Here is a 13,480-nt window from a genome sequence, read left to right as displayed (position 1 = left end):
TTTTGGGGGGGGGGGGGGGGGGCTTAGGAAGAATTAGTATGGATCTAGGAGTCCTTATTAGACTATGTTTACTTTCCTTGCACCTCAAGTTAATAGAGATAAGTTGCATCATAACAGTCACAACATCATCGTACATGTCCTTGATGAGGGTAATGTACTTTGTTGGGACTTTGTGTTTCTCCAAGGCCCACCAAATGACATTCCGCGGTATCTTATCTCTCCATAAGTTGTCGTACCAAGAAAATGGCCTCCATAATCGACCTCCCAGGCATGAAACAAACTGATTTTTAGTCACGCTTGTCATTATTGTATGGCTTATCATCTTAATTCCACGGTAGTCAGTACAACTTTGAATATTCCCCTTGTTCTTGAAAATTGGTACAAATATACTCCGCCTCCATTCTTCGGGCATCTTATTTGACCAAAAATGAGGTTGCAAAGCTTAGTTAGCCATACTATTGCTATGTCTCCAAGGCCTCTCCATAACTCAATCATTATAAATATGCCCTCTGGAAATCAATTTGGATAGAGAGAAAAGGGAAATCCTAAGTTGATGACTAAAGTGTGACTTGACCCTAATGATCTCTTAAGTCCAAACTAATAATGGATGACTGAAGTGGGCATATTTAAGCTTTTTACTTATATATGTGACGGAACAAAAGAATCTTTAACCAATTCCTTACCATTAATAATAGCTTGCCTCTTAGCATTATATGCAGCATGAAATAATTGTTCTTTCAACCCACCAGACTCCTTCACAGCATTTGTAATTCTGCATAAATAAGCCAAACATATGGGCGGGTACTATCACATATGATACCAAAGAGGAAAAATATAAAAAAAATACTGGTTTAGTGATATTTACGCAGCATAAATTTTGTTATATAACCGGGGAACACTCGCAAATACTGTTGGTTTCAGAGTATTAAGATCATCCATCAGCTTCAAATTATCCTGGAATGAATGAAAAATACTCATCAAAAAGATGAAAAGAAGCCAACATACAATGTATACACACTACAATATTATCTTGGAACACGAACAATCCTCCAAAGGAGACATTAATGGTCTTTAGTTAAACAATAAATGACCAACAAGTTTGGTAGAACTATTTACACTAGAAACAACTAAAATGTGAACCAACGAATTTGATAATCCACTTCCAACTTAAGTCTGGCAATAACTTATAGAAGAACTGATTATCACTTAATATTGGATGCTTATCAAAATTGTTCTACACGCAGTTATTTGAATGATAATACAAAGCCATTCGTAAACACATTGTCCTAAATAGTCCAGATCTACATACCCCTTGGTAGAACCCAACGGCAGCACCGCGATGAACGAGCCATATTTGGTTAGTTCTCTCGTAGATGTGTGCCAAAGGTAGATATGAGATGTACCTGGGGAGAATGGCGAGTGGTGTTGTCAATAATGTGAACAGATATAAACTGAAAACTGCACAGGAAAACAACAATTATAAGTTAAATTTAAGATCTCACACGTCCGAGGGGTAAAACTTAACGCCCAAGTCCTGGCCTGCTACATTTGCAATGAAATTCGCATGAGAAAGAACAGCTCCCTGAGAAAAAAGATTGGCCTCCAACTTTAAATATCTGAAAAATTAGGGTACAAGAATCCGACTAATGGAGCAAACAAATCATCATAGGAATGAATGTTTTACTTTTGGTGTGCCAGTAGTGCCACTAGTGTAGCAGATAGTGGCAACATCTTCAGGTTTTGGAGGCCGAAAGGGTTGGGGACTCATATGTCCCTGAGTTAAAAAAATAAAAAGAAGTCAATAAATAAATAAAAAGGGGGACCAGTAATAGGGATGAGCATAAAGCTAAAAGTGGTGATATCCTTTATTCAAAATCAAAGCAAATAAAGTATGGATGGTGGTTACACATAGGTTTTGCATTTCAAATCATATTAAATGAAGTTAACATGTTAAGCTCAAGCATGAACAAATACAATCGGTGAATGTTAATGTGTATGTACAGTTGCAACTTATGAACAACTTTGTCCAGAACGGAATTAATATACAGACCCACCACCCTTCGTAGTCATGCAAGATTGCAGTATACACTCATTTGGTCACATGTATTACAATGGAAGTAAAGAGTCAATGTATTTGAGCACACTTACATATTATGTCATGCAAGATTAGTCAGGATATAAGTTGCACATTCTGCTTGAGCCCAATACCGTACCTCATATCATGTGCTGACTGCAAGGCTTAATAAGGTACTAGTCAAAAATCTGAAATGTATAACGGCAACCTAAGTGCAAAGCTATCGCTCAGTCCCCACCCCAGCCCGGAAGGGCACTGCCTCTGTTATAGTGCTGGTGGCCTGGTGCATCTGGAAGCATTGGAACACAAACATCTTCAACGGCGCCCAGCCAAGCTTGGCTCTGTCAGGAACCTGACGATGATCGGCTCAATTTAACACTATCTCACCAAGAAATCCAGACGAAATTGGCCGGCAATTTAGGGTTTGTATTGCTCAAGGAAGGGGAAAGTAAGGTAGCACGCCACAGGCGGCTTTAGGGCAAAGCCCGATACAATAATCCTGGTCCAAAATGAGGAGCGACTAGCGGCTTTATAGCCATTACAGAAGCAGAGCGAGGAAGAAAGTAGAGACAGAGCACATGCCGCTCTGGAAAGCAAACAGTGACTGAAGAAGGCCTTGTGGCCGTTAGATTACAAAAGGACGATCGATAGCAATCAGCCTTGGCGAACCGGTAACTTCGCAGGAGAGCCAGGGGAGAACAGGGGAGAACACTTGTATTTCTTCAGTTAGCAGGGAACGGCGTGACAATTCCCCCCTATTAAGACTGAGCTTGTCCTCAAGCTTGAAACGATGGAAACACCTTTTGAATGAACGCAGAGTCTTCCCAGGTGGCAGCTTCAACTGGTAGGTTAACCCATTTGACCAGCCATCGGACCACGGGTATGCTAATGTTGCCCTGTGGTCTGGGTATCAGCTTCCTGTCCAGAATTGCCTCCGGCTCCATTCTGATCATGCCATCTGATCCCACCAATGGTAAGTGCTTGGACGGAACCACTTGTGGACCAATGTGTTTCTTGAGTTGGCTCACATGGAGGTGTCATGTAGTTGACTACCTTCTGGCAGCAACAATTTGTAGGCAACCTTGCCAATCTTCTGAAGAATTCTGAATGGACCGTAGTACTTGGAGTGCAGTTTCAGATGCCTGTGCAAACTCAGGGATGTATGCCTGTAAGGCTGTAACTTGAGGTAGACCATGTCCCCTTCAGAGAACTCCCTTTCCTTTCTTTTCTTGTCAGCATAGTGCTTCATCCGAGCTTGAGCTTTGAGGAGGTTTTGCTTGATTATCTCTAGAGCTACCTCTCTGTTCTGAAGGAGATTGTCATTGTCCTCACATATGGTGTCTGGTAGGGCAGATTCTGCAATCATTGGGGGAGGGAATCCATATAAGGCCTGGAATGGTGTCATTTGTAATGCTGTGTGGAAACTAGTATTGTACCACCACTCAGCCAGAGATAGCCATCCATGCCACTTCTTTGGCTGCTGAAAACACATGCATCTGAGATAGTTCTTCAAACACTGGTTTACTCGTTCCGTTTGGCCATCAGACTGTGGATGGTAGCTTGTGCTCATGTGGAGTTTGATCTTGAGGGATTTGAACAATTGTTGCCACAAGTGACTAGTGAATATCATGTCTCTGTCAGTTACAATGACTAGGGGCATGCCATGTAACTTGAAAACGGTATCAGAGAAAGCCCTTGCCACTGATTGGACTATGATGGGGTGTTTCATTGCTATAAAATGTGAATACTTGGTGAATCTATCCACAACCACCAGGATCAAGTCTTTGTTCTCAGACAGGGGCAAACCCTCCACAAAATCCATACTACTGTGTGCCCATGCAAAATCAGGGACTGGCAATGGGTCTAATAGACCAGGATAAGGACAATGTTCTGCCTTGTTGAGCTGGCAGACTGGGCATGCTTTTACAAAGCTGATGACATCTTGCTTGAGGCCCTGCCAGTGGAAGATGAGCTTGACTCTCTGGTAGGTTGCCCTTTCCCCAGAGTGGCCACCTAGCTCAGAAGCATGGAATGTTTTTAGTATGTCTTGTCTGAGAGCAGTAGCTGTGCCCACCACCACTTTGTTATGGAATCTTAAGATGCCATTCTTGTAAGAGTATGCATTTGAGCTATCTTTGCTAACAGCACTCAGCTATTAACTCCTGCACTTTTGCATCAGACTTGTAGCTCTTAACTACTTCCTGTATCCAGGTAGGAGTGTTGGTACTGACAGTCAGCATGGACACCATGTACTTAACTCTGGACAAGGCATCAGCAGCTCTATTTTCCTTCCCCTTCTTGTACTCCACTCTGAAGTTGTATCCCAATAGTTTGACAAGTAACTTATGTTGTATGCCCTCTGTTAGCTTTTGCTCTTGAATGTACTTGAGGCTTTGTTGATCAGTTCTAATCACAAGGGAAGTGGCCAGGAAGTAGTGTTTCCATTTCTTCACTGCTTCAATAATTGCGAGGGCCTCCTTGTCATATGTGGACATAGCTGCTGCTTTAGGTCCAATAGATTTGCTGAAATATGAGATAGGCCTTCCTTCTTGCATCAAGACTGCTCCCAATCCGTATCCACAAGCATCTGCTTCCAGAATGAAAGGTTGAGTGAAATCTGGCAGGGCTAGGACAGGTGCATTAGTTAGCTTGTCCTTCAGGGTGGTGAAAGCTTGTTCTTGTTGTGCTTGCCAGGAAAATGCATCCCTCTTTAGGCAGTCAAACAGGGGTCTGCAAATGATGCAAACCCTGGATAAATCTTCGATAGTATCCACTCAGCCCAAGGAAACTTCTTAGCTCAGTGACATTTGTTGGTGCTGGCCATTCTTGAATTGCCTTGATTTTTGCAGGGTCGGTGGCCACTCCATCCTTGCTAATAACATGGCCCAGATATTCCACTTCAGATTGACCAAAGGAGCACTTGTCTAGCTTGGCATACAGCTGGTTTTCCTGGAGTATGGCAAATACTTTGGACAAATGTACCTTGTGTTCCTCTAGGGAGTGGCTGAACACTAGGATGTCGTCAAAGAAAACTACCACAAAGCTGAAGGGACCAAATAGGAAGTTCATGAGGGCCTGAAATGTGGGAGGGCCATTAGTGAGGCCAAAGGATAGAACCAGGAACTCAAAGTGCCCTTGCAGCGTGGAAAATGCCGTTTTGTAGATATCCTCTTCTGCCATTCTTATTTGGTGGTAGCCACTTCTTAGGTCAATCTTGGAGAAGATCTGAGCTCCCTTTAGTTGATCCAGCAAGTCTTCAATGATGGGGATTGGGTATTTGTTTTTGACTGTTACGGCATTGAGTTTTCTGTAGTCAATGCATAACCTCCATGTGCCGTCCTTCTTTTTCACTAAGAGCACAGGAGAGGAAAAGGGGCTGGTACTAGGCCTGATGAGGCCAGCCTTTAGTAGGTCCAAGATGATTTTCTCCAATGCTTCTTTCTGATGGTGGGGAACTCGGTAGGGCCTCCGGTTTACAACCTTTGCCCCTTCCACCAATGGAATTCTATGGTCGCAAGGCCTGCTAGGAGGTAATCCAGTAGGTGTGGAGAAGACTTTCTCATATTCTTGGAGAACTGGTTGGAGCTCGGGGGGCACTTGTTGACTTGCTGCGAAGAATTCTGAACAGGCAGTAGTAAATAAGAAGAACCCACATACAGCCTGCTCCATAAGCTTGTCAGCAGTGTCTATAGTTTCAGGCGGTTGTTCCCATGGTATAGTCTCATCTACAAAGGTCACTTGTGTCTTCTGTGGTGTTGTGACACTCATCTCCATTAAGATGAAATCCATTTGTATAGGACTATACTTTTTGAGCCAATCGACCCCCAAGATCATGTCATAACCTTTAAGTTCCAGAACTCTGAAAGTGTCTGTAAACTGGTGGCCTTGTATGGTATAAGGGCAGTTGTAGTTTGTAAATTCACTCCACAACACTCCTCCACTGGCCACAAGTACTTTGATTTTAGGTGTGGGACACTGTTGGGGTGAGTAACTTTGCTGCCATCTCGGGGGATACAAAAGTTGAAGTGCTGCCACTGTCTACCAGGGCTGTTGCAGTGGCTGTACCAACCTTAACTGTAAGGATGAAAGTGTTTTTAACAGCTCCAATGCCCATAGCAGCATGCATGGACACCTGCAATATTGTTTCTCCTGGAGGTGCTTCTACTTGTTCCAGCTCTGGGTCTTCAAAGTCAGTGACAAATATGGTTTCAGATTGGTCCATTTCCTGGGCTTGCAATGCTTGGATTTGAGCCTTTTGACTCATCTTACAAACTTGTCTATGTCCTGGTACCCAAGGCTCCCTGCATTTGTAGCAGACCTGGTTCTGCTTTGCTTGTTGGATCACTACATTTCTGTTGAGTGTGTTCTGAGGGACTGGTTGTTTAGGAGTGCCAAAAAGGACCTGCCTTTTGGGTTGGGGAACATAAGCTCTGACAGTAGGGGCAGATTGTGCTTTTTCCATACGTCTAGCATACCACACTGCTATCTGCATATCCTTGGGTTTAAAACACTCCACATGCCCTCTGATGTAGGGGTTTAGGCCATACATGAAGCTAGTGACATAATAATCATCAGGGATAGCTGGGTTTTCTCTTCTCATTATGTTCATTAGTCTCTCAAAGTCTTGCACATATGCAGCCACAGTAGATGTCTGTTGTATGGCATGAAAAGAGCCTACAACCTCACATACAGAATCCACTGCAAATCTGTCAGACAGGTAAGAGCAGAATTTATGCCAAGGTACATTGCTAGGGGCATATCCTGTGCCTCTCCACCATTGCACAGCAGGCCCTTTCAAGTAGGATACAGCCAATTCAGTTCTGTGCTCAATGGGCGTCCTTGCTGCAGCAAAATATTGGTCCAAGTTCTGAATCCAGGAGTCTGGGTCTTCTCCTGTAAATTCAGATAAGTTCAGTTTTGCTGGTTTGACAGTGAGCACATTTCTTCGTCCATCCACCGGTGTATTAGGTCTGGACCTTTGAAAGTTAGCTTCCAGTTCATCCTCATCTGCAATGACTTCCACATTCGCTGGCGCTTGACGATTTCCTTGCCCTACAACAGTTGCTTGCTCTGCTCTTTGCTGGCCAAAATTGGGGTGTCTGTAGGGAGCTTTGGCCGTGCCATCAAGGTTCAGTTCCTTGCCATTAATTTCCCTTAATGTTGCTGTCCCAACTGCTGAAGGAACATTTTTATCTGGCATAGTTACTGACGGGGGAGTTGGCTGGTACTGCTTGGGGCGCCCAGCCGGAATAACAGGTGACTTGTTTGGGGCGTCCTTCTGTGCACTTGCCTGGGCAGAGTGCTCATCCGTCACTTCTTCAGGTTCAGGCTCTAAGAGGAGACGCCTGAAATTTTCCTGGATCTTGTCGAAATTCTTCTGCATAGTGGCAAAGTTCCTGTTGACCATACCTTGAAATTCTCTGAACTCCTTTCGGTCCTCCTCTTGCTCGCGCTGCAGCGTCTTTATATCCAGTTCGAGCGCATCCAACTGGATGTCAGCCGAAGTTGCAGATTCATCGATGGCCATGGTTGCAGAAGGAAACGAGCCCCTTTCTACAGAGCAAGGGTTGGGACGGGAGGGATTTTTCAGGAAGGACCCCGCAGGTACCGCAGTCTACCGCCGCCTACACCGCCGCCTACGCCCGCCGCCGGTGATGCATGGTCAGATCTCAGGGCCTGGGGTTTTACCACCGCGAATTACTCGCCGGCAACCAGGTTGAGTTCTTGACTGCACCCGAACTTTTGCCTCTCCGGCCGCCACCACGCGCTCGCCGCCGCCCAGATCTTAGCTCTTTGAGGGATTTTACGGTCGCCCAACCTCTAAGCTGTCAGAATCACGCCACCGCCGAGAAGGGACTGGCTCACGATACCAATTGTCAGGAACCTGACGATGATCGGCTCAATTTAACACTATCTCACCAAGAAATCCAGACGAAATTGGCCGGCAATTTAGGGTTTGTATTGCTCAAGGAAGGGGAAAGTAAGGTAGCACGCCACAGGCGGCTTTAGGGCAAAGCCCGATACAATAATCCTGGTCCAAAATGAGGAGCGACTAGCGGCTTTATAGCCATTACAGAAGCAGAGCGAGGAAGAAAGTAGAGACAGAGCACATGCCGCTCTGGAAAGCAAACAGTGACTGAAGAAGGCCTTGTGGCCGTTAGATTACAAAGGGACGATCGATAGCAATCAGCCTTGGCGAACCGGTAACTTCGCAGGAGAGCCAGGGGAGAACACTTGTATTTCTTCAGTTAGCAGGGAACGGCGTGACAGGCTCGCCTGTTTGAGTGACCAAGTCGGAAGACAGGCAAGGGGTGTTGGGGGGTGGAAAGGGGCTGGCCGCCCTGCTACCGGTAGCGACGGAGTCTAGCGGCTGGGGTGTTGTGTTGTAATATGTGGGTGTTGCCCATTGTTGGGTTTGTACTAACTCTTCTTCTGTCAATGCATCAAAATGCAAGGCTTTTGCGTTTTCTCATGGAAAAAATTAATGCATATTCTAACATAAGCATCAGCGAGATGTGTCAGTTTTGTACCTATCTGCGAAATGATTCCACAAAAACCAACTAAGCCCGTTCCAGATTGATGTCGGCAATAATGGCTATAACATTAATATTTCTCAACTCCACATACACATAAACAATGATTTACCAACTAGTTTAAATGGTATTGTGTTGACTGGCAACATTCATGAAAAGTGACCTGTATGGTGTTAAAGGATCCAACAAGGTTTGTACAGGAAAACTCAATGATTATTCAGAAAGCCCACCTGTCTGTGTAGCATGGAGTAGGTTATGATTTCCATTCCAGCAGCTGCAGGTGAAGATGGCATATTCTCATCGATTCCACCAACTACCTAAACAGAAAATATTAAGGAAAGACTAAGAATGAAGGTTTTTTAACAATCATGGGTTTTTCAAATTGCATATCTTAATCGTAAATGATCTGCACTTACCACGATAAGGCGCACACAAGGCATTTGAGTTATAAAGCTTAACAACTGAAATGAGCAGACAAATGTAAGTCAAAATAAGTTTAAATTCATATGTTTTTGAGTACTTCCTTATCAGAGCCTATCTCATTATACAGTGCAAAGCTAAATGCAAGCTGATGTGTATAATATGATTTAGCATCTCATATAACATACTAGAATTAAATTAGGATTAAAGACCAAGTCAAACCTATTGCCAGATCATCGCACACACACAAAAATTGTCGCCAGATCAGACCCCAGTACCCAACACTTCGGTGATGCATGTATGCAGATATGATCCAGAACTAACGGCATTTGATATGCATTCATAAACTATACGAGCTTTTGACACTATGAAGCACTCCTGAGAGTGAGTATATGAGATATATATAAACAAAGCCCCGAGTAGGATAACATCAACACTAAAAGGAAGACTCAGTTTCCATTTACCAGGAGTGTGCTTGCCAGTTGCAAGCCTAGCTAGGACCAGCATGACAAAGAAAGCTGTAAGGGATGCCCCTACAGTATAAATAGGAACCCAAATTCACATCCACGAGGACTTAAATCCATGTAGCGGGATTGGACATCCACTCCCCCAACCAAGTGGGCTAGGCTCACTTTCTACCAGTGTGTCAATGTAAGGTTACAGGTTATTCAGTGCTCTTCTATAAGTGATGTTTTAATGTATTGTACAAACTAGGAATAGTCTAGGTTTGGATAAATCATTGAAGCTCACAGTGCTTAGTGTTTGAGGAACACAGAAGATAGCCTCTACTGATGCATGATTCACAATGAACTGAACTGCATCTGGACCTGTAGACAGTAAGAAAAACAAAATCAGTCTCTAATATGATTAAAGGGAGAACAATGATCGTTCTGTGCTGTGGACATACCAAGAGTATCATATAGTGGCACAGAAACATATGAATACGCAGAACAAGCATTGTCAACTATGGTCCACTCAGGTCTGTTTATAAAATACAGACCAACACGTGCGCCCTGATTCAGATCAAAAGAATACTCGAAGGTAAGTTGAAACAAATTCCCTATAGGGCAATTCAAGTGCTATTTCAAGACATCAACATCTACAGCTTTATCTGAACAGAAAGAAAAGGATAAGTGCCTTTTTCAGACACTGATGGCTCACTTTAGGTATTCCATGACAAATAAGACCAGAACCTATTGCAGTCCTGCTTGTGCCAGCTTCTCCATAAGTCATCCATTTGTAGCTGTAATGTTATTTCTCGCTCAAGAGCTAGGATAAGATAAGCAACACTACAAAAGGTAAATTTAAGGCATGCATCAGATAATTGACCCTTACTCTCCAATTGTTCCATCTGCATGGACCCTTGTACCTAGGTATCTACAGTCTCTGAAAGTCTCAACTGCATTTCTGTCCAATTAAAGATAGCAAGGACACTATACATGAGAGATTGTTAAGGTACTGCGATTGGAATAATATGAAATACAACCATATAGACACATTAGGAATAGCTAGAAACTTTTTGCATGGCACACTGATAGTCCATACTGAGGGTCACTTTAGCCAAACATCCCATCAGCCCAAGGTTTTCAAAAACAAGTAAGACTATGAATATCATATCATTGAGCATTTAATTTTCTTATCACCAACTTAGGCTGCACCAACTCATTTTGCCAGTTTTAAACAAAATCTTCAGACAAAAGCTTCTGTATTATATTCAAGTTATTTAGCAGCTCTTGATTAGCGGCAAGTTTCCTCTGGCAGCAAAACTAAGAAACCAAGAAAAAGAGAGTCCCAACTTGCATTAGGTTGTGGTTGTCGGACGCCCCTGATGCTCTGATTAGCTTTCTGGCTACCGATTGTAATCCTATCAGTAACTAAATTAAGCTCCCTTTTTCACCGCAAAAAAAAATTGCATTAGTTTGTGCCAAACCCATGGATTTGCTACTCAATAGAAACAAGCGCATTAGAATAACTTCGATGGCACTTCCGGATTGTATCGCTTTCTGTGAGCTCTAGGTCGCCCTGTGCTGTCATAAGACTCTTTTTTCTAACTTAATGAAATGCACGAGAACATATTCTCTCAAAAACAAAGAAAAGAACTACAGTGATAAAAAACTGAAGTGATTAACACCAAGGGTTCTACCGGCTAGCACCGTGGGCAGGCCAGCCTGGGATCGTATCCTCACTCCTGCTTTATTTAGCCAGTTGGCTAGTTTCTCCTAGCTACCATTCATATTTATTTTATTTTTGATAAATAACTGAAGTATTTTGTCAACGCCGCCTATGTCTTCTAGGCATAGCCGGTCCCAAGCCCGGGTAAAGGAGGAGGGTGTGATAGGCTTGGTGAGCCAACGTAAAAACTAGCCAATCCCATGGGTATGAAACCCATTTGAGCGAGAATAGTACTAGGATGGGTGACCTCCTGGGAAGTCCTCGTGAAAGGGTTTCATATCTAAGGGTTGTGATAGGCTTGGCGAGCCAACGTAAAAACTAGCCAGTCCATTGGGTATGAAACCCATTTGGGCGAGAGTAGTACTAGGATGGGTGACCTCCCGGGAAGTCCTCGTGAAAGGGTTTCATATCTAGCCTACCCCAACTTGTTTGGGACAAAAGGCTTAATAGATCTTATTGATCTTATTATGACTGAAGTATTTTGTCAGGAGAGAAATTAAGGTGAGTATGCTTACACAAAGTTATCGTGCAACGTCCCAATGTCTGGGTAGTCTGAAAATCTATCTATCAGCGTTATAGGTGAATGTGCAGATCTGCAGAAGATTAGAAGCGCAATTATGAGTCACGAAATAGGCAGAAATGCAACATAATAACATTATAGTTCCTGAATGTGCAGATCTGCCAAAGATCAGAAGCGCAATTATGAGTCACGACATAGGCAAAACGCAGCATAACATTATACTGCCTCAAGAACCTACCGGTACACGTTCCATTTTCCAGTCTGCAACTTCTCGGGGAGGACAGCGCTGTAGCCAAGCACTGGAGAAACTATTTGCGGTAAGTTTCTGACGACCGGTAAGCTATATTTGAAACAAATGGAAAAAAATCCCTGTCGCTCGCTCTCTTGGGGGTACTAGTACGGCAGTGCCGCCCAGCGAGTCAACGGCGGGCAGGGGAGGAAAGAGAGAGGGCCTGGGATGCGTGCGTACCGTGGGCGTACTCTCCTGCGGTGGGATTGGGGGCGAGGCTATCGGAGGTGCGGCGGGCGGCGGTTGCTTGGGGCTGGAGGTGGGCGGAGACGGCGCGGAGGCGGCGCTCGGTTGCGTCCATCGGTGGGTTTGCCGTCGCTGGCGCTGCTGGGCAGGGTAGGTGGGGGAGCGGAGCAGAGGGGAAACGGAATGTGTACCTCGTCGGAGAAGAGCGGAGACGATGGTGTTTGGGCAAAACGGGCAACAGAGGAAGAATTTCTTCGAACTAGATGATACCCGCCCGTTGCTGCGGGAATTGAGAATTAGTTGCAACATACTATATGTTATTAAGATTTGTTTGTATGGAAGATGAATATTTAATATTAAAGAGAACTAAAAAAGAATATATGTATAAACAGAATATAAGTAGGATAAGAGAATGCATAATTACATGTTTTTTTAGAAAAGGAGGATGCACCCCGGCCTCTGCATCTGGACAATGCATGCAGCCATATTATTAATTAATTCACAAAGACCACATAAGGTGATACATCAATAAGCCTGAAGCCATCATCTTGGCAACACGATTGCTACTCCTATCCCTTTGATGAAGACGTGACAAATGTTCGGGCCTAATACCAAACAGACATCGCACTAAAGCCTAACATCTAAAGTCGGGTGTCCCCTCCAAGCCACTACCTGGATTGGGACCCACACCGGTCAGGCACACTCCCAATGAGCACCGCAGGTTGCCAGGGCTATCACCTCCATCATCCCTCGGTCCAAACTCAGAGCAAAACAGTTGCACCGACCTTGCCAGGCCTCTCTGCCATCAACGCCACCATGACGCCAGACAGCTTCCTCCTCCTGCGCAAGTCCATCTCCAAACGCGCCCATCGCCGAACCTCCGCAGCGCCATGCCGCCAGGATCCGTCGTCGGCCTCGCGGTAGATGTAACACCGCTCCTCTTGTCCCCTCCAGGCAGCGCGTGCTCCAAAATGATGCCCCCAGGAGGGACAACGGCATCGAAGTTGCCATCATTGTCCGATTCGGTAGTCCCAAATCTAGGGTTTCCCCCGGAGCTCACATCGTCACTGCTGCTGGGGCCATGCGGCGCCCACCACCCATAGCATCTCTCACCCAACCATCTGAGCCTCCCAAGACGGCGCCTCCGTGGAGGTTACGACGCGCAGGGCGCCACCACCGCCCAATTCAGACTGAATTTTGGACTTTCGTCTAGGAGGGATTCAGATATGGATAGGAGGAACCTCGGCTTCGCCTCCAGGAAGGGTAGCGGCATCGACGGACACCGC

The 13,480-nt window shown here is 44.7% G+C and overlaps 1 protein-coding gene across 1 annotated transcript; it reads right to left on the bottom strand.

Annotated features, from left to right (window-relative positions):
• Positions 1-624: 624 nt before the first annotated feature.
• On the bottom strand, positions 625-12,474 carry LOC125551037 (long chain acyl-CoA synthetase 6, peroxisomal-like). The gene is made up of 14 exons (XM_048714188.1): positions 12,189-12,474; positions 11,958-12,018; positions 11,715-11,792; positions 10,363-10,434; positions 10,189-10,270; positions 9,935-10,040; positions 9,778-9,854; positions 9,024-9,068; positions 8,838-8,924; positions 1,685-1,774; positions 1,503-1,582; positions 1,310-1,403; positions 866-954; positions 625-772 (listed from the first exon to the last, which is right to left on the bottom strand). Exons 1-14 carry the CDS (start codon positions 12,307-12,309, stop codon positions 640-642), a joined length of 1,215 nt encoding a protein of 404 aa, XP_048570145.1. The 5' UTR covers positions 12,310-12,474; the 3' UTR covers positions 625-639.
• Positions 12,475-13,480: the final 1,006 nt, after the last annotated feature.

The sequence above is a fragment of the Triticum urartu genome, chromosome 4 (genome assembly GCF_003073215.2).
Source record: "Triticum urartu cultivar G1812 chromosome 4, Tu2.1, whole genome shotgun sequence".
Taxonomy (NCBI): Eukaryota; Viridiplantae; Streptophyta; class Magnoliopsida; order Poales; family Poaceae; genus Triticum; species Triticum urartu.
This window is presented reverse-complemented; position numbering and strand designations above follow the sequence as displayed.